The sequence below is a fragment of the Maniola hyperantus genome, chromosome 11 (assembly GCF_902806685.2).
Source record: "Maniola hyperantus chromosome 11, iAphHyp1.2, whole genome shotgun sequence".
Lineage (NCBI taxonomy): Eukaryota > Metazoa > Arthropoda > Insecta > Lepidoptera > Nymphalidae > Maniola > Maniola hyperantus.
Genome location: NC_048546.1, coordinates 3,052,319 through 3,073,589, shown reverse-complemented (window position 1 = coordinate 3,073,589; position 21,271 = coordinate 3,052,319). Strand labels below are relative to the sequence as shown.

Genomic DNA, 21,271 nt, shown 5'->3' with positions numbered 1-21,271 from the left:
GTATCCATAGATGACTGGCAAGGAACATTAAATGTTGCTGCAGTATATTGTCCTCCCCGACATAGAATCACTGACAACATGTTTAGCGACTTCTTTCAGACACTTGGCTCAAGATACATTGCTGGTGGTGACTGGAACGCAAAAAACACCACATGGGGCTCAAGACTGACTACCACTAGAGGGAGAGAATTGAAAAAGGCTGTTGACGAAAACTATCTTGGCGTTTTGTCTACAGGAGAACCAAGTCATTGGCCAACTGACTGCAACAAAACCCCTGACCTTCTAGACTTCTTTATCAGTAAAGGATTATCAGGGTTGTACACCAAAATAGAGTCAAGTCTAGATGGATCATCTGACCACACACCAGTAATATGCACCTTAAGCACTACGGTTATCCTGAAGGAACCACGAGACGCTCTATACAACAAGAAGACAGACTGGGAAGCCTTTCGAGACTACATAGAGGATAGAACAAATCTGTGTATGTCTCTCAAAACAGAAGAAGAAGTTGAAAATGCTGTCTGGTATACAACTAACCTTATACAAGAGGCTGCATGGTTATCTACTCCTCACAATGAATCCATACCACAAATTCGGGACTACACAATAGCAATTCGAAATAAGATAACTGAAAAGAGAAGCCTTAGAAGAAAATGGCACACAAGTAGGAACGCATACGATAAACGACTTCTCAACAAAGCTCAAAAAGAATTAAAAAAGATGCTGGATGAAAATGAAAATGTAACACTACAAGATCGGTTGAAAACACTATCCCCCTACAAAGCAGAAGATTATTCTCTATTCAAAATTACTAAGACTCTTAAGAGATCGAAGGAACACGTGCCTCCACTAAAGAAGTCTGATGGTAACTGGGCTAGAAACCCATTAGAAAAAGCGGAACTATTTGCCCAATTCCTGCAAGGCGTGTTTAAACCCAACGACCCACATGTCTCGCATCCTGAAGACGAGATCCATGAATTTCTTGAAAGTGATCACCAAATGTCGCTTCCAATGCGACCAGTAACACCAAGGGAAGTTCGTAAACACATCAACAATTCAAAGTTGAAAAAGGCGCCTGGATATGACCTCATAACAGCAGAGGTTCTAAAAGAATTGCCAAGGAAAGGAATTGTACTGATCACAATAATTTTCAATGCAATACTACGATTACAGTACTTTCCTTTGGTTTGGAAAGTTTCTATTATAAATATGGTAGCTAAGCCAGGAAAGCCCCCAACGGAAGTCTCATCATATAGGCCAATAAGCCTCCTTCCGTTACTATCAAAATTGTTCGAGAAAGTAATTCTACAGCGTCTTCTTCCAGTCTTAGAAGAACAAAATGTAATACCAGCTCACCAATTTGGTTTTCGTGCCCACCATGGAACAACTGAGCAAATCCATCGAGTTGCACACACAGTCCGCCAAGCATTGGAAAGGAAAGAATATTGTTCAGCTGTATTCCTAGATATCCAACAGGCCTTTGACTGTGTCTGGCATAAAGGCCTACTTTATAAATTGAAACACTGTATACCGAACACAGCATATATGCTTATGAAGTCCTATTTGTCACAACGGATATTCCAGGTCAAGTGTGATGACAGTCTATCTAGTTTCTATGCCATTGAAGCGGGAGTACCACAGGGATCTGTACTGGGCCCTGTCTTGTATACCATCTACACTGCCGACTTACCTGTGTCAAAGGATGTGATCACAGCGACATATGCTGATGACACTGCTCTACTTGCCTGCAGCAATGACGCCAACATTGCTTCGCTTAAACTGCAAAAACATCTCAGCAAAATAAGTTCCTGGCTAAAAAAATGGAGAATAAGAGCTAGTGCATCGAAGTCAAACCATATAACATTCACTTTGAAAAAAGGAGATTGCCCACCTGTCAAACTAGACCAGACCATCCTACCTACGCAAACAACAATTAAGTACCTAGGTATGCATTTGGATAGAAGGCTAACCTGGAGAGATCACATCAAGGCAAAACGTGATCAGGCCAACTGGAAGTTCCGAGAACTATATTGGCTGATAGGTCGACAGTCCTCACTAAGCTTTGAAAATAAGCTCCTCATATATAAATGCATCATCAAACCGGTATGGACGTACGGCATCCAGCTCTGGGGTTCAGCTAGCCACTCAAATATTGAGATACTCCAGCGCTTCCAGAACAATGTTTTAAAGGTCATATGCAACGCACCGTGGTTCACAAAAAACTCCGAAGTGCACGAATACACAGAAATCCCCACGGTAAAGGAGGAAATAGACAGGTCACTTGAGGCCTACAAACAAAGACTTGAGCGTCATAAAAACAGCCTGGCAGTCCAACTTCTGGATGCCAGTAACAGCACGTTCCGCCTTAAGAGGACAAGTTTGGCCAGCATAATATAGCATAATAATTCATATTGAAGAAGGGATGTCACATCGCTGGATGTGCAAAGCCTAAACTGTGAACATTTACGAACCTCCAATCTGTTTATAGTCCAGGGACTGATCGCAGATAGAAGAGAAAGAGTGAAAAAAAAAAAAAAAAAAAAAAAAAAAAAAAAAAAAAAAAAAAAAAAAACCGGTCAAGTGCGAGTCAGGCTCGCGCAATGAGGATTCCGTACTACAGTCGTATTTTTTCGACATTTTGCACGATAATTCAAAAACTATGGTGCATAAAAATAAATAAAAATCTGTGTCACTCACTTCGAAAGTTGAAAATACTAATTATTAGTTCATGACCACAATTTAATTTTTTTTTTGTGTGATCTAACCCTAAATTCACGGTTTTCAGATTTTTCCCCAAATGTCAGCTATAAGATCTACCTACCTGCCAAATTTCATGATTCTAGGTCAGCGGGAAGTACCCTGTAGGTTTCTTGACAGACAGACGGACAGACAGACAGACAGACAACAAAGTAATCCTATAAGGGTTCCGTTTTTCCTTTTGAGGTACGGAGCCCTAAAAATACCGACTTTAATACGTAACCGTGTTTGTACACTAAAAATTAAAATTAATTCGGTTAGATACATTGATTAACTATCAATTTCGACCTTGTTTTGTTTAAATCGATTAAAAAAAGACAAAAAGAATGTTTTTTTTTTCTTTCAAATATAACTGTATACCATACTTGCGTAAAACGTTTATGGTCAAAAGGGTTATATTTTTAAACGTTTTTATTACCTACCTTTAGTTTCATTCTACTTACAAGATTACCCGTGCATATTGGTTACTGTATACATTGTATGGGCGTGGCAAGTACCTGATGATTGCGTTGGTTGAAATTACTGAGCCTTTTATTTTTATGCGAGACCTTATAAAGTTTTATTTTATCGACAAGGCAGTTAAGATATGAGTAAATTCCAGTATGGGATACTGTTATAGTACGCGACAGGTCGACATGGCAATCGGGGTGGGGACGCCCCGCGCACCCGCACAACCTCCGCGCTAACCCGGTGCGGGATAGCGCGGGTGATGTGCGGGTGTTCGGGGCGTGCCCCCGCCTCATTACTCCGAATGCCATCTCGACCTGTCGCGTACTATACGTTGTATTGCACTTATAATTATTATGTACGGGTTGTATGACCTGAGTGATCAATTGATAGTGTATTTCTCATAAAATTTATTGCGTATGGTCAGGTAGATGTACGGTTTTACTTTTACCACCTAATTTTTAATCGAACTCCAATAGATGAAGATTTTTAATCTGACGCTTACTTATATTTTTAACCGACTTCAAAAAAGGAGGAGGTTCTCAATTCGTCGGAATCTTTTTTATTTTTATTTTTTATGTATGTTCCCCGATTACTCGAAGACGCCTGGACCGATTTTGAAAATTCTTTTTTTGTTTGAAAGGGTATACTTCAAAGTTGGTCCCATATATATATATCCCATATGGTTGGTGAAGATCTGATGAACATCTTCGAAGATAGATAATGGAACTCCTCAACGGATAAGAGTAAATTGCTCGCGATCAGTGTAATCGCGTAAACGATCAGTGTAAACAGTAGATTTTTAACCAGGCATAGCATATTTCAATACCATGGGGGTCACTAAAAATTGTGAAATAAATTTTTTTTACAAAAAAAAAACCGACTTCAATACCTAGCCTAGCTAGTGTTGAAGTTGTGTACAAACTGAAAGCCATTTATGGTGCATTGCTGTGTGATCGGCTGTAACAGTCGTATCATATGTACACCTTTCATTCGTAATTATGATTTGCCTTGTTTTGTTCCTTTCAGGTCGCGTCTTACAAGTCCGTCCACCTTGATTCCTTGTCTGAGGCTTAGTATTATTAAAAAAAAAAGGTTTTTAAGAAACCTACTCAACTGTGCACTTTTACACGCACGGGTTATCCGTTTATGGAAACTAGCGTATCAAACAAGTGTAATTAGAAATAGAGCTGAGATCTCAACGTCCCATTTTTATTGTTCCAGTATTTCCACTCGGATTTGTAATTGTTATCGTCCATTTGTGAAGCGGTTCTTCCAGTTTGATTACCTTTCTCTGAGCTCGAGTGTACACGCAATAAATACCTACTAAGAGTAGGTATACAATATAAACGTATACATTTAGAATAGTTTGTGTTTTTTTTAAATCGTAAAGTACTGACAACAGTATTTTACTATCATTACAATCTAACATATAGAGAGGCTAATAAGGTAATATTATATTAACCTAAACTTATACACGTAACTTATACCTTAGAATCGGTCCATTGACTTATCTTAGTCTATAGAATATATAGAATAGTTTGTGTAAATAAGTTTATTTTCTCCTAGTAGATCATCATCATCATCATGACCAAGCCATCCACGAATAAAGCACGGGTCTCCTCTCAGTACGAGATGTAAAAATGGCCGGTATAAAATTTAAAAATATTTGTTTCATTTATTGCACGATGGAACGGACTCGCACTTGACCAATTTTTTTCATTTAAATAACGCATATTTTTTGCAATAAATAATACTAGCGAACCGCCCCGGCTTCGCATGGGTGCAATGTAGATACTAATGCGGTGTCATTGAGGTGTCATTGCCTCGAAAACTCTCAAATGAGAGGATTTTTTTCCGACCTAATTCACATTATTTCAATTTCTCTAGAGATCTCTAATTTTTTGAGAATTAAACTATAGCTATAAACCTTCCTCTTGAATCACTCTATCTATTGATGAAAACCGCATTAAAACTCGTTGCGTAGTTTAAAAGATCTACACGTTCATACATACAGACAGCGGGAAGCGACTTTATTTTATACTATGTAAAGATGTACTTGAATTTAGTGCCTTTGCTAACGGCAACATTTTCACGTGCAGTTGAAGTGCGTCAGACGCAATTAAAACGCGATTTAAATGTGGTACACACGCGCACGCAATGCAGTTTGCGTGCGCCGGTGTATCATCGCAATGCCTTCGACATGCGTTCGGTAAAACGTGCGTTGACTGAACTTGAAAAACAAACCAAACTTATTCATAGTATCCATACTAATATTATAAATGCGAAAGTGTGTCTGTCTGTCTGTTACCTTTAACAGCGATAGCTTGCATCTCAAGGACATAGGCTACTTTTTATTACGGAAAACCATACAGCTCCTATGAGATATTTGAAAACCGGTCAAGTGCGAGTCAGACTCGTGCATCGAGGGTTCCGTACTACAGTTGTATTTTTTTGACATTTTGCACGATAAATTAAAAACTATTATGCATAAAAATATGTGAAAATCTGTTTTAGAATGTACAGGTGAAGCTCTTCCATAATATGATACCCCACTTGGTATAGTAATCTTACTTTGAAAGTTGAAAGTACTAATTATTTGTTCATGGTCAACATTTTAATTTTGTTACCAGAAATTCACGGTTTTCGGATTTTTTCTCCTACGTATGCTATAAGACCTACATATCAAACATGAGTCTAGGTCAACAGGAAGTACCCTATAGGTTTCTTGACAGACCGACACACAACAAAGTGATTCTACAAGGGTTCTGTTTTTCCTTTTGACGTACGAAACCCTAAAAACCCTAAATCCACGCGGAAAAAGTAGCTGGCAAAAGCTACCTACCTACCTACGATATAAATCAAACTAATATGTCAATACTTCAATTATGATTTTCCCTTACAAATATAGTTGTAAATTGTATAAGTTATAGCAATTATGACTTGTTGACAAATCAAGCTCGGCGATAGATATATCAAGTGTTCCGTATAAGGAGTTTAGAACTTTGCTATGACTGACGCGCATTCCAACTTTCTAGATAATTGATAAAGCACGCACTTATATATGCAATTACTTACTATGTTTGTACTGATTACAGTTAATATTAAGCCGCTTCCTTTGCGAATGATTGATAAATGGGATAAGTACATAAAGGGAACAGTTTAAATACTTGCACTTAGGGTTGCCAGGTCGCCAAACCTAACAGCCGGACAGACCAGCCAGTTTGGCCGGACATTTGGGTAGAAAGGCCGGACACCCTACATTATTGAGGATTTTGTGTCTTAGTATTAATAGGTACGACAAAAAAATTTTATGCAAAATCAGACTTTTTTTATTATTGTCATAAATCTTGTTGTCAGGCGGCATTGCCGCCAGCGGGAGCGACCGACAGTCGACTCGCCTGCGCTCGGTCACGCTCGTTTGCGAAATTTAAAAAGCCTAACAAAAACCGGACAAGTCGGACACCGTTTCTTTTGGCCGGACACGCAATCAAAAAGCCTACCTATGTCCGGCTTTATCCGGACGCCTGGCAACCCTACTTGCACTCATCATCATCATCAAATTCCTGGCCTACTATTGAACACGGGTCTCCACACTACTCTCAGAACGTAAAAAGTTTTGGCCATAATCATAAGTGTGGATAAGCAGACTTCACACACCTTTGAGGCGCTTCACATTTTTCCCCTTATGTCTGCTATAAGACCTACCTACTTGCCAAATTTTATGATTCTAGGTCAACGGGAAGTACCCTGTAGGTTTCTTGACAGACAGACAGACAAATAGACAGACACACAGACAGATAGACAACAAAGTGTTCCTATAAATGTTCCGTTTTTCCTTTTGAGGTACGGTACCTTAAAAATGATAAGTAACAATCATAGAGTTCTGATATTGGCTTCTTCGTACTCGTAAGCGCTTGACGTATTCATATATAAGTACTATTCTATTCTATTTATATATTATGTATTCGTATAAATTTGCTTCATGTATTATGAAAGTAGCAATTTTCTAATCTATACAGCTACTTATAGTAAAATTATTAAGTATATACATACCTACTATCTAGTTAATCGGAACTATTTAGAGAATCGCGTTTACGATAATTTACTTTCGAGTTAATAAGTTGATAACCGTTTTCACGTTCGCACAGAATAGGTTCACTTTCGCTTTTAGTGATAGCGGCAAGTTCGGGCCCTTGCGCCTTGGAGCGTAGGCCCTTCAATAATGTACTAAGAGCCAGCGCGTGCTAGACCTTCGTTATTTTATTAAAGCTGAAAATTTCTCTGCATATTGTCCCCAACATTCACGGACGTTGTCACGGACTAAAGCATGGTTAAAACATTCTGCGCCCTAAGGGAAACCGGGATAATGTGCCCCTATTTCGTTATTTACAAAAGGGATAAAAGAAAAGGCTCTGCCTCAGAATGCCCTTTGATATTTGACTCGGCGAACACTTTTGCTGTGATTTCTTTACTGTGCGTAATAAATAAGGGGCGCTTCGCAATTTGTTGGCGTAAAATACCCGAAATACTTCTTTGTAATGGTATGCTGACAAACGGTTTCGTCCACAATTTCAATGTCGTTTAGCTAGCTATGGAGAGGGAGGGCTATGTTAGGAGTTTTCCTGAGGGAAAAGATCCGAAATGAGGAGATCCATAGGAGCATCAAGGTCACTGACATAGCCCCAACCATTAGCAATAGCAAGCTGAAGTGGCAGTGGGCACTGGGCAGGGTCATGCCTGTCGTAGAGGCGATGGCCATCGGAGCTGAAAATTCCTAGAGTGAAGAGCGCGTATAAGCAAGTCACAGAGAATTCAATCTCAAGAGTACGCATATACTAGGTTTTGCATGAAAACAAATCGTAAAATGTTCGCGGGTAACAGGGGAGAATGCTTTGTTGTGATTGGTGGACTCAAAAGTCACGTAATCAAAACAATGTGCGGAATGAGGGTACCGAAAGGGCTGGCTTTTATGCTAAGCCACTGCCTTAGCTTGACGATCGGGAGTGTCCGGCTATTAGGCGTCTGTGGTGATCTGTGCGTAAAGCGTATTGTGGGTCGCCCTGCACCCTGATGGACCGACGATATAAAGAGTCTACTTACGTCTGTAACTCTACCAGAGTTTGCTCTCCCTCTCTGAGCTCTGAAGAGCTGTTTGACCTCATTTATTTTATTTTTTAAAAAAGAATCACAGTCCACAGACGTAGCATAAGGGTATTATTATGTTGTCCTACATAGAATAAACTTAATTTTATAATTCCTTTTGGCTTTGCCGTAGTCGGTTAGAAAGTAGAACCCCGTTAGTTGATGATGATGATGCCTAAAGGATAGGTATCAAAACAACTTTGTAGAAAACGTAAATATTTTGTTATTCTTTTACCAAAGATTTTCTTCTCTTATATTTTCCGGACCAAATAGCAATCTTAGCTTTAACACTTCCAACTATACACGTATGAGTAAGGGAAAATAGAATTTTCTTTATTGGATAAGGCGAGCGCTCGTGTTTTCTAACACTTCAGCTTTATTGGAGTAGTCAAGGGATCTACTCTCTCCAATAAGCTTTGATATTGACTTATTTCTCGAGTAGTTGTTTTTATTTTTTTTATTCATTACATTACACCTGATGGCAAGTGACGATGTGCCCTAAGATGGGACGCATTTGTCAAGAAGATGCCTATTCACTCTTGTTTTTATAATTGGCAGGAAACACTGATCTCGGAAGAGTATTCCTGACCCTAGCCATGCGTATAAGGAATGATGACGCAAAGCCTTTCGTTTCATCTTGCAGCAACCTCTTTTCATACAATTTAATCGGTTGCCTGGATCACCAAGTGATACTTTACACCATAATTTTCAAATACCTATTGTGTATTTTTTAATGTTATTTCAAGTATTAATATACTTGAAATGTATTATTTGTGTGTAATAAAGAGTTTTACTTAGTTAATATACCCACAGAATTTTTAGGCTAAAGCTATACTAATCCACTACCTATTATGTAACCGTTTTTTGCCTTAATCTACAGTTTATGTCTCGTCTACTTAGCAATTAGTGCTAAAGCAATTAAACTGGAAACTTTGATCTAAGTAATACTTCAAAAACCATTTAAAGTTACATTGTTAAAAGTAAGACAATTCTTTTGCTTCTTCAACGAATAACTAAGTTGGAAAAGCAAAGATTGTGACAATGGTTCGTAACTTAAGTTTTTAGGAGAAAAGTTTCGCTTGTTCCGTTGCTCGTAGTTTTACCTGGCATCTTAACAATGTATGAAAGGTGCGTTTTCCTTTCGTGTTTAGTAGATTTGGATTTCTACCCGACTACGAGACGCAAGGGAGTAGTAATGTATTCGTGATGATGATGATAAAGAAGATCTGTCTGCAATGACAATGCTGGCCTAGACTCAAAGGGTAGAATTGGGCCATGACTAGTATTGTACTGGTAAAACTGTGCCGATTAGCGATCTTGGATTCCAATACGATGGTCGATGCCGTGTAGAAACCGATAACAGGGTAGGATTTAATCCTATTAATCCTAATAATATTATTATAAATGTGAAAGTGTGGATGTTTGAACTTTTGTAACTCAATCACGCAAAAACTACTAGACGGATTGGACTGAAATTTAGAATAGAGATAGATTATACCCTGGATTAATTAACACATAGGCTACTTTAAGTCCCGGAAAATCAAAGACCTCCCGCGGTGTTTTGAAAAACGTAAATCCACGCGTACGAAGTCGCGGGCATCAGCTAGTTAAACAAATAAAACTGCCATAGCCCTTACACGTTAGGCTGCCTCAATTTGACATAACATCGTTCTTTTTCCACCATGTGAATACTAAAAAAGAGCCAAAAAATGGCTTGATTAATAAACACTTTTAGTCGTTATCACTAGAGTTCCGAGTTCACAGTTCTATCTAACTCTTGCGGAGAAATACACGCCTAAACGCGTCTCTACAATATGTAACTGAATAATTAATTTTACTTACCTTTTACATATTACGGAAACATAGATATGTAACTATTAACATGCTCTGCAATTTTAATGCAAATGTGTTGATACAAATTGCGTGAGCAGCCAAATTGATGGCTGCGGCTTGATTTACCATTTACATAATTTTGTAAAGGTTTTGGTACACCAGTACAGGAGTCAAGCATCCCCATTTTGGCTGACCTCAGGCCAAACAAGTACACTCGATTTGGCCTCAGCCAAAATGGGGGTACGGACCTCGTGGCGTAGCCTCCTTGCCTGGGGAAGAACACTTTCCCTTTACTAATTTTTATGCCTTGGATGATGCTTGAAGAATTCTTGACTTTAACGAGTTTATGGTGGTATCTACATAGAGATACTAGATGACGCTACTTGAACTCAGCAGCAGGGTGTTCTCCGTTTGACTTAGATTAGATCAAGACGGGGGAAGGGACCTCGAGGCATAGCCTCGTTGCCCGGGTGTGGTGCGGGGAAGAACGCTTCCCCGGTAACGTTCTTTAAGCCGTTGTCGGCAAAGGCCTGCCTTCTTGGCTTAGGGCCTTGAGGTCTCGATTGTGTGTTGGTACGCGAACTCACACACTACAACAAAGTATCTTACAACGAACAACGAATCTACTACATAGATCCTCAATCTCTCGCCATAAATCCTCAATTGCGCTACCGAAATTTTTTCTACAGAGTACTAAGTATATTCCTACAAGAAACTGTTAACACTGCGAAGCGAGCGCTCGCTATTGCCATTGTACTTCACTGTTCCTTGTACTTACTATACATTGTATTTTGTGATGTCATGCCATGCTGTGTCTCTTTGCGTATTGTTGCGCTGCAAATGTGTTGAGACCTTTATGATAAATATTTATAAGTGTACAAAGGTCAAAAGGAAATGACTTCGTGCAAAAAAGTAATATTTCAACAGGCTTTCGCGCTAGAAATGCCCACTTAATTATTTTTTAGCTCGTTTAAACAGTAAAGCTCATAATACCTACTTGTAATATTTTACTAAGTAAGTAAGTACATTTTATGTTCTTTTAAATAGTCATAATGTAAGCCTCGTATATATTTTTTTTTAATTCAGATACAAGTTAGCCCTTGACTGCAGTCTCACCTGATGGTAAGTGACGATGCAATTATATAAAAAATATTGTTTTGGTAAATTAGCAAACTACAAAGTATAATTTGATTCGTTTATTTTATATTTTACCTACTACTATCGTCATTAGGTGTGACGGTTCATTCACAATCTTTAATGTAAGCAATGATCTCCACCACTCACTTTTTGAGGATTTTAACTGTCAAATAATATTTGTACGAAAGGTAATAATTTAGCAACAAACAATTTTCTAGCACTTTGTGGAAATGTCGTTTTCAATCGCGACCGCGGCGCGGCGGAAGAATAGACTTCGGAAACTCTCACACAAAGGAAAATGTCATTTCATTCTGTCCCCTACAGTTCCTGCTTTGAATTTTCCTATGCGGGATTTCATATGAAAATTATTTTCCTTTTTGTCATAACATTATGATGGAGCATGAGTGGAGTGAATTTGTTTATTAGTATATTTTCTACCTTTAGAGCTAGCGCGCACCGCGGTGCGGTGAATTGCGGTGCGTTTTAAAATCCGTAAATTATGTATCAAAATGCGGTGCAGAATTAAGTCCGCAGTGCGCGCGCTGCTATGTTTCACCGATTTTGCGGAAAAAAGACGCACGGAAATTTACCGTGGTGCGCGCTAGCTCTTAGTCAGTGGTTGCGTGTCAAAGCTTTCGAATCTAAAAGTTTCGTTTTAATTACTTCAGTTAATTTAAAGTCTTCGCACATTACACAGACTCGTCGCTGACTCTGCTCTGACTCACAGTAAAGTATGGAAATGTGAGTCATGTTCCTGCGGTGGCGTCGTATCTGTGTAATGTGTGAATACCTTTCAGTTGTTTGTGTATGGTTTCCGCAAGAATATCGACATAATTTTTTATGCAGTTTTTACCAGTGCTACTTGGAGCATAGGATTAAGAAAAGCTGCGCGATTGCGGTAGAATGACAGCTACAATGTCACGATCGCAATCACCTCTGATTGGTTGACGCTCACTCACTATTGGCTACAATGCATTGTTACAACAAGAATGCCATAAATTCAGCCAATCACAACAATTGAGATTGTAATAATGATTGATGCAGGTTTTACGAAATCGCCCCACTGGAATTTGTTTAGAATAAGTGAAATGAAAAATATGTACAGATTTACTGCCAAGAAACTTTTAGTACCTAACATAAGTTTCTCTAGCACTTAGCGGAAATGTCATTTTCAATCGTGGCAGTGGAAGAATAGTTTAAAAACTCTCACACAAAGGAAAATGTGATTTAATTCCTGCTTAAGTTTTCCTTTGCGGGATTTTATATGAGAATTATTTTCCTTTGTGTTTTTATATCACGCCGGTTGGTTAAGCCGACGGTGCATGAAGAAAGTAGATTTTATAACATTTTATTTGAATTATTATAGAGGTGCTATTTCACTTAAATTTTATATAAATTTTATTTTATACCTTTAAATATTTTACGTTTATTCTTTAAACTAAAATTATTTCTGTACCGTACACTGAAGTATAATGAGTCAATCGCTAAATTGAATGGAACATTACAATTGGGTATTTGCCTAGGTACATCAATAATAAATTATTTCTCGGTGATTATTAAACAGAAGGTCTTCCAAAATACGTAAAATTCACGTTCTTTGTTAGTTTAAAGTGTAATAACCATATTAAATTATCGATTAAACTAGAAAAGTACGTCATTATGATGTGACGTCACATTCCAGTATTTCATAGAATCTTCTTCTTATTTTGCTTTGTGGTTTTCAGTAATTCCATAGAATATCGCATACTAAGTGCGCGTTTTGATGTTTGATAAAAAGTTACTGATTTGACGAGTTGTCAGATACCGTAAGTATTTCAAATAATTTAATAATAGTTCCGTAGTTAAGACGTCGGCCTCCTATTCGGTGGTCCAGGCTTCGATTCTGAGGGCATGCAACTTTGCTCACTGATTTATATACGTCTTAAGAAATAAAATATCACTTGTTACAACGGTGAAGGAAAACATCGTGAGGAAACTTGAGTGCCTGAGTGATCTCCATAATATTCTCAAAGGTGTGTGAAGTCTGCCAATGCGCACTGGACTAGCGTGGCAGACTATGGCTTAAACCTCCTCATACTGACAGGAGACCCGTGCTCAATAGTGGTTGATCATGACGATGATGACGACCTACTAAGAAATAATACAAACTGCGAAACTACAAACTAGGTACAAATAAGGTACAAGCAGTTCTCTAATCATCAATGCAACAACACATTTTCACCTAGTTTATCGTCGACGTCCCAGTTATGAGAAATAAATCCCTTATCAGAGTTAGTACGTCGTGTCGGACGTATACAGGTGCTTTCTAGTTACGCTTATCGGTGTACTAATAGGCCGGCTGTAATTTAAAACTGGGCCAACCTTGCAACACTTGAATGAGGAATAAATTTGTAATGGTCAATGGTTGAAGGAGTGATCGCGGTTTGACTGACAACTAGTCTCAGTCTCAGATAGGTTAAAGCTTGGTTAAAGCTTAACAAGCAAACTTCATATAGAAGAAACATAGTAAGTATTCTCTGATTTTTAATTCGGTGGAATTCTGACGTTGTCATTTTCAGGGTTCCGTACCTCAAAAGGAAAAACGGAACCCTTATAGGATCACTTTGTTGTCTGTCTGTCTGTCTGTCTGTCAAGAAACCTACAGGGTACTTCCCGTTGACCTAGAATCATGAAATTTGGCAGGTAGGTAGACCTTATACCTGACATTTGGGGAAAAATCTGAAAACCGTGAATTTAGGCTTAGATCACACAAAAATAAATAAATTGTGGTCATGAACTAATAATTAGTATTTTCAACTTTCGAAGTGAGTGACTATATCAAGTGGGGTATCATATGAAAGGTCTTCACCTGTAGATTCTAAAACAGATTTTTATTTATTTTTATGGATCATAGTTTTTGAATTATCGTGCAAAATGTCGAAAAAATACGACTGTAGTACGGAACCCTCATTGCGCGAGCCTGACTCGCACTTGGCCGGTTTTTATACATCAGGGGAGTTATTTGTATATAACTCATCAGTGCGACGTACGTCAACAGTAGACTGAAGTTCCGAACTGATGGTATATATTTTTTTCGGCTGACGTCAAAATGACGTTATTTCGATGTTAATGAGACATGGTTCCCCTTGGTAACCCTTTAGCTTCGGCCTGAAATCGACCTTTAAGTTGGACACTATTAATTTGTCTCGTGTTTCTTGTTCCAGGTGTGGTTGTGATGTCATGGTGGTGGGCGCTGGCGCTGCTCGCGCTGAGTGCCGCCCGCGCCGCGCCCCGGGCCGGCTCCGGTGAGCTATTTTACAGTAAGCATTCTTGCGCACTACTTTCTTTCCCTTTCGAGAGACGCAACCGCACAGCGCACAACACTGTGTCTCTTCTTTGTGCCCAAGGGAATTGAGAACGGTTTCATATTAGCGTATTTGCGCGTTGTTTCGCGCTTTCATAAATCGAACAGTAGCTTACACGAATAAATTGCCAGTAAAGCATAGGAGGAAAGACGTTAGGCTCAGGCACTATAGAAATTTTGAACCTAGCCTCAACTGTGATGGTACGATTACACCTAACGAGTACAGTGGCGAGTCAGTGTCCTCGGCCGAGTACTCGGTTGGTATAAACACTATAAACACTTTAACGAGTGCAATTTCGTCGCAATTTCTCAGCCACAGCACTGTCTCGGCAGAGTGACATTTTACTGTCTCGCTTCACTACTCGGTAGTTGTCTCTTGTGTTACTATGCTCTCCTGGTACTTTATTTAATCAAATCAAAAGGTCTCCACCTTAAAACTTGCACGCGCTTGTTACGGGCGTGTTTCGAACCTGTGGGTCAGTCAGTAGCAATATGGAGACCGACAAAGAAACAGCTCGCGCATAATATACCTACGAGCTTATATTAAGCGCGTCTACGCTTACATTATACGAGATGTGTGACAAAAGGGAGATATTTTACAGTAGGTAAGCATTCTTGCGCACTTCTTCCTTTCCCTTTCGAGAGATACAACTGCACAGCACGACACTGTGTCGCTTCTTCTTGCCCGAAGAGCGGTTTGAGATAAGCGATTTTTGTGCGTGTTAACTCGTTTCTTTCTCATTTGAGCGGTGATAGGCTAGTGGTTATAGTATAGCCTAGACGTCAACCTCCTATTCGGAGGATCGCTGGTTCGATCCCGAACACGCACCTCTAATGTGAAGACAAATGCACTACTTTATCTTTTAATGTGCCTATACAACTTATTAAACAACACCTTTTAAAAACTAAAAAAATCATAAAAGGCTTTTTGAATAAAGAATATTTTGAAAATGTATAGGCATCAAATTAAACTCAACTGTGCTAAAGTGCCACCATAATAAGTTGTTTCTGAAAGTTTGCAATACAAATATCAAAGCAACATAGTGATGTAAAAATAAAACTATACAATACTATGATCTATTACATTTGGGACGTGTTTATCTGTAATAACATCTGATGCGACTTGCGAGTATGGACCGATCACTGACTTCTACTATTACAAGTACGCTGGACCTGCGAAAACCTGTTTTTGAAGTAACTTGATTTACGCCATTTTGGTGTTGATAGCAGCAGTTAGCGTCATAGAGCGTACTCGGAACTAAATGTTAGTGATAAGACCTCTGTCAATATAGTGTCAAAACCACGGAATACCATTTAAAAAAAAACAGATACAAGTTAGCCCTTGACTGCAATCTCACCTGGCGGTACGGATTTGCCGGTAGGGTGGTAACTGTAACTAGCCACGGCCGAAGCCTCCCACCAGTAAAATTTGACACAAAGTGTCAATTTTAATTTTCGGTACGCTCGGTGGTGCGCTTCGAATTGTCACTAAAGATAACTGTCTATTTGTAAAGCGTCCCTCTTCCAGCGTACTTGCGTATAGGTCCATTTCAGTGGTACTGAGACATACATAATGTGATTTGATTTGATGCGAGCGAAAGTGTAACTTTGACACGACACGGCTCGTCGCGAGATGAATGATTGACGAAATTATTCATAGGGAAACCTTCTCAGACTTGCGACATTTCACGTTGCTATTCCCCGTTGCACGGCGTCCTATAGATGGTTCCCGCGATTTCGTCTACGCGGATGAAGTCGCGGCATTAGGTTTTTAATAACTTTTTCAAGATCTCACATGGAACTTTTTATGTCACATAATTGTCCTATGCTTGAGCTTAACGTTATAAATAGAAAATCCCAATTGAATATTAGACCGATATACTGGATAAATATTTGTAACTAGCTTATGCTCGCGACTTCGTCCGCGTGGACTATACAAATTTCAAACCCCTATTTCACCCGCTTAGGGGTTGAATTTTCAAAAATCCTTTCTTAGCGGATGCCTACGTCATAACAGCTATCTGCATGCCAAATTTCAGCCCGATCAGTCCAGCAGTTTGAGCTGTGCGTTGATAGATCAGTCAGTCAGTCAATCAGTCACCTTTTCCTTTTATATATTTAAGATAAATATTTGTTGATTGTTCGGTAGGCATGTCAGTCTAAGTGGTGATGATCCCGGTCCTCTAACTTTTCGGGGCTATGTGCGTTTTAAATAATTAAGTGTCACTTGCTTTTGACGGTGAAGTAAAATATCGTGACGAAGACTGAGAGTTCTCGATAATGTTCTCAGAGGTATGTGAAGTCTACCAATCCGCGCTTGGCCAGCGTGGTGGCCAAACTCTTCTCATTCTGAGAGGTGATCTGTGCTCAATAATGAGCCGGCGATGGGTTGATCTGTGATCATGATGATGTCAGTCTAAAGTTAAATGAGGTATAATATGTCGCGCGACACAAAGTTGTGTACAACTTTTATGTCGCGCGACATGTCTTTAGTGTACTCTTTATGTGATGCTTATTCGAAGCGAAAGTGAACACTGTTTTGGGATTTATCTGACTCCATGTACCGTGTAGGAAGAATACGCTCGTATTTTTTGTTTCTATTTCGTATTCACGACCACGCGTGAGGCGTATGAACTGATTGCTTTTATAATCATCATCATCATCAACCCATCGCTGGCTCACTACAGAACACGGGTCTCCTCTCAGAGTAAGAAGGTTTTTTGGCCATAGTCTACCACGCTGGCCATGTGCGGATTGGTAGACTTCACACACCTTTGAGAACATTATGGAGAACTCTCAGGCATGCAGGTTTCCTCACGATGTTTTCCTTCACCGTTAAAGCAAGTGATATTTAATTAATTAAAACGCACATAACTCCGAAAAGTTAGAGGTGCGTGCCCGGGATCGAACCCCCGACCTCTGATTAGAAGGCGGATGTCCTAACCACTAGGCTATCACAGCTTTTTAGCTTTTATAATACCTTATTTAAAAAGTAAGTACGTTTTTGTTTTTGGGTTTAAACTTTAAATAATATCTAAAATGCTTGTCAGAATATGAATAAGCTAGGGTTCTGTAGTCATGCTAGTTTCTAAAAACTTTGACGGTCATTATTACGTAAACGGCAGTTTTAAAAAAAAAAAACCGGCCAAGTGCGAGTCAGGCTCACGCAATGAGGGTTCCGTACTACATAGTCGTATTTTTCGACATTTTGCACGATAATTCAAAAACTATGATGCATAAAAATAAATAAAAATCTGTTTTAGAATATACAGGTGAAGACCTTTCATATGATACCCCACTTGATAATATAGTCATTCACTTCGAAAGTTGAATATACTAATTATTAGTTCATAACCACAATTTAATTTTTTTGTGTGATCTAACCCTAAATTCACGGTTTTCAGATTTTTGCCTAAATGTCAGCTATAAGATCTACCTACCTGCCAAATTTCATGATTCTAGGGCAACGGGAAGTACCCTGTAGGTTTCTTGACAGACAGACAGACAACAAAGTGATCCTATAAGGGTTCCGTTTTTCCTTTTGAGGTACGGAACCCTAAAAACTGTCTAATACCGGCTTCCCACGGTGTGTAATATTGCGGACGGATGCGGACCAGCCCGCACCAACGCGAGCGCGGGAAGAGTATCGTCCGTGGTAGCGCAGACGATTTAATACTTGGTTATTTAATTCCACGCTGCACTTCAATACCTACTGTGCAGATGCACTTTTCTTTCTGTTTTATTACTTAACTTTATTACAACCTGATCTTGTAGTTGCAACTTGCAACTCTCACTTGCGTAATGTTGCATGTTTGTGCTTTGGATGCATGAGTTTTTTTTTTTTGTGTTAGGTACTTTTTATCGATTACCGAGTACCTACTTGTACTATCAAAGAATACTAACTATTAAAACACGTCGGAAATATCTGAGCACCTCGCTGGAATGCGCTTCCCCGCAGCTCGCCCATTTTCGCCTATCCAGTACCGGTGCCAACGCGAGTGCGTTGCATGACGTCACTAAGCCAGGTTCGCAGATATTTCCGACAGGTTGTACCTACTATGTAAAGAAGCGACACTCAACATAAAGGTACGCCTATAAGTACCTGAGGCTATGTAAAGTGCTGTCCAATAGTTATCCAATCTGACTCTACCGGGAATCGATCTCAAGACTTTAGAATGTTAAATGTTTGTTAACTCTATTCTGAAGGCGATCTCGTACCATATCCGACTTGGGCGATAAAATGGGATTATATTCAAGTTGTTTATGACTTGAAGCGAGCTAGTGGAAGCTTTAAAGATTTTGATGGCCCTTTAACACTTGGCGAGTAAGTTAAATTTAAGATCAACTGTTGCTTAGGTTGGGTGTGGCTTTCATGGATTAAAAAGGGTGGAAAGGAAAGGGTTTTTCACATTTAAAATAATGTTAACTTACTTGTATTCACCGTTAAAATTTTTAGAGATTTGTATTTTTTTTAATAAAAATGCAAATGCAAGCAAATGAGCAGGCGGGTCGCCTGATGTTAAGTGATTACCGCCGCCCATGAACATTCGCATTACCAGTGAAACCACCAATGCGTTGCCGGCCTTTCAGGAATTTGTTGGTCCGCTCCCTTGAATAACCCCATGTTGTAATGTAATGGGAACAACGCCGAAGGGAGTTATTTCCACAGTTTGCATTTGCGTGGAAAAAAGAATCTGGCACAGTGGTTTTTTGGGTGATAATAATGCTGTTGTGTCGTGTTCAGTTAAATTTGTAAGAAAAGTTCGGAAAATCGTAAAGTGAAAAGACGGCATTTTACATTGAAGAGCGCAAGCATAACAATAATTGAGATTATAGCAATTATTAATTAATACAACTTTTCCATCTAATAATATGCCCACTGGGCTTTATAAAATACTAGATGATGCCCGCGACTTCGTCCGCGTAGATTTAGGTTTTTAAAAATCCCGTAGGAACTCTTTAATTTTCCGGGATAAAAAGTAGCCTATGTCCTTCCCCGGGATGTAAGCTAACTCTGTACCGAGTTTCATCAAAATCGGTTAAACGGATAGGCCGTGAAAAGCTAGCAGGCAGACACACTTTCGAATTTATAATATTAGTAGGTATCAAATTAGAAGACACTAGATAAATAATAATATTATTATGAGTAGTAAAAACAGAGCCAAAACAAACATTATTACTCTTGTAATAGTGTTATCCATCTTCAGGCAAGTGTCAACATAAGGATATAATACTCCTAAGTCCTAACATCAACTATATTAAGTTTCAGGCTACTCTTATATTTTTCTAACGCAATATAAGCATGTTAGGTCAGTTGGTTTTTCCCCTTATGTCTGCTATAAGACCTACCTACCTGCCAAATTTCATGAGGAAGTACCCTATAGGTTTTCTAGACAGACACGACAGACAGACGGACAGACAACAAAGTGATAAGGGTTCCTTTTTTCCTTTTGAGCTACGGAACCGTAAAAAAAAACCTATTTCCAACTTTTACACAAAATTGCGTGTGTCGTCGGCCATCGGAAAGCGTGTCAAAAATCACTTTCGATGGCCGACAATAAATACCTTACCCGCTCCGTACACAACAGTGTTGACTTTATGCACTAGACACGCACTTTCACTGATTAAACGCCACTTACGAAGATTATCGGCGTTATTGAATTCGTTAATCTGTAATGCAGCAATGCTTGTCATTGTGTCATCGTTTCTTATATCAGTTCCCACTGGTTTTATTCATTAAATACGTTAAATTAATTTAAAGAGAACGTAGAATCGCAGAAGGTACGTATAGGTAGGTATGATCATGATGATATGAAATTAATTGCAATAATCATATTAGTAAAAAAAAAAAGCTGTGGTAGCCTAGTGGTTAGGACGTCCGCCTTCCAATCGGAGGTCGGGGGTTCGATCTCGGGCACGCACCTCTAACTTTTCGGAGTTATGTGCGTTTTTAAGTAATTAAAATATCATTTGCTTTAACGGTGAATGAAAACATCGTGAGGAAACCTGCATGCCTAAGAGTTCTCCATAATGTTTTCAAAGGTGTGTGAAGTCTGCCAATCCGCACTTGGCCAGCGGGGTAGACTATGGTCAAAACCCTTCTCACTCTGAGAAGAGACCTGTGCTCTGTAGTGAGCCGGTGATGGGTTGATCATGATGATGAGGAACATTCTTATAGAGATCACCAAATTAAAACCACCTAAATTGTGAAAATTTAAATAAAATTCACGCCGTTATTTTTGAGCTTAGTGCTAACAGATTAGTCAAGTCATGTAAGTACGCGACAGGTTGAGATGGCAATCGGGGTAAGAGGCGGGGCGTTCCTACCACAATCACCATCTCGACCTGTCGCGTACTATACATAAACTAGATAGGTATAGACTTTTTGAATGAAAAGACAAATCCAACGTATAAGTCCCGCAAATTGCAATTGCGCTGGAACCATGTCTCATTAAAATCGAAATGACGTCATTTTGATGTCATTTGACGTATATTTAAGTAAAAAATATATACCATCAGCTCGAAACTTCTGTCTAGTGCTGACGTCACTCAAATGGCGGCCACGCGCATTAGCAATTTGCGGGACTTATACCAGATAAAAGTTCCAAA

General features: G+C 39.1%; 1 protein-coding gene across 2 annotated transcripts in view; it reads left to right on the top strand.

Moving 5' to 3' along the window:
* Sb (serine proteinase stubble) overlaps window positions 1–21,271 on the top strand; it is a 154,281-nt gene that overhangs the window by 82,185 nt on the left and 50,825 nt on the right. Inside the window, exon 3 of one of the 2 annotated variants that reach the window (XM_069501930.1) lies at window positions 14,523–14,603. In XM_069501930.1, coding sequence (XP_069358031.1) covers window positions 14,523–14,603 — 81 coding nt within the window. Of the gene's footprint in view, window positions 1–14,522; window positions 14,619–21,271 lie in introns of both variants that reach the window. The other variant, XM_034973072.2, reaches the window with a different exon arrangement.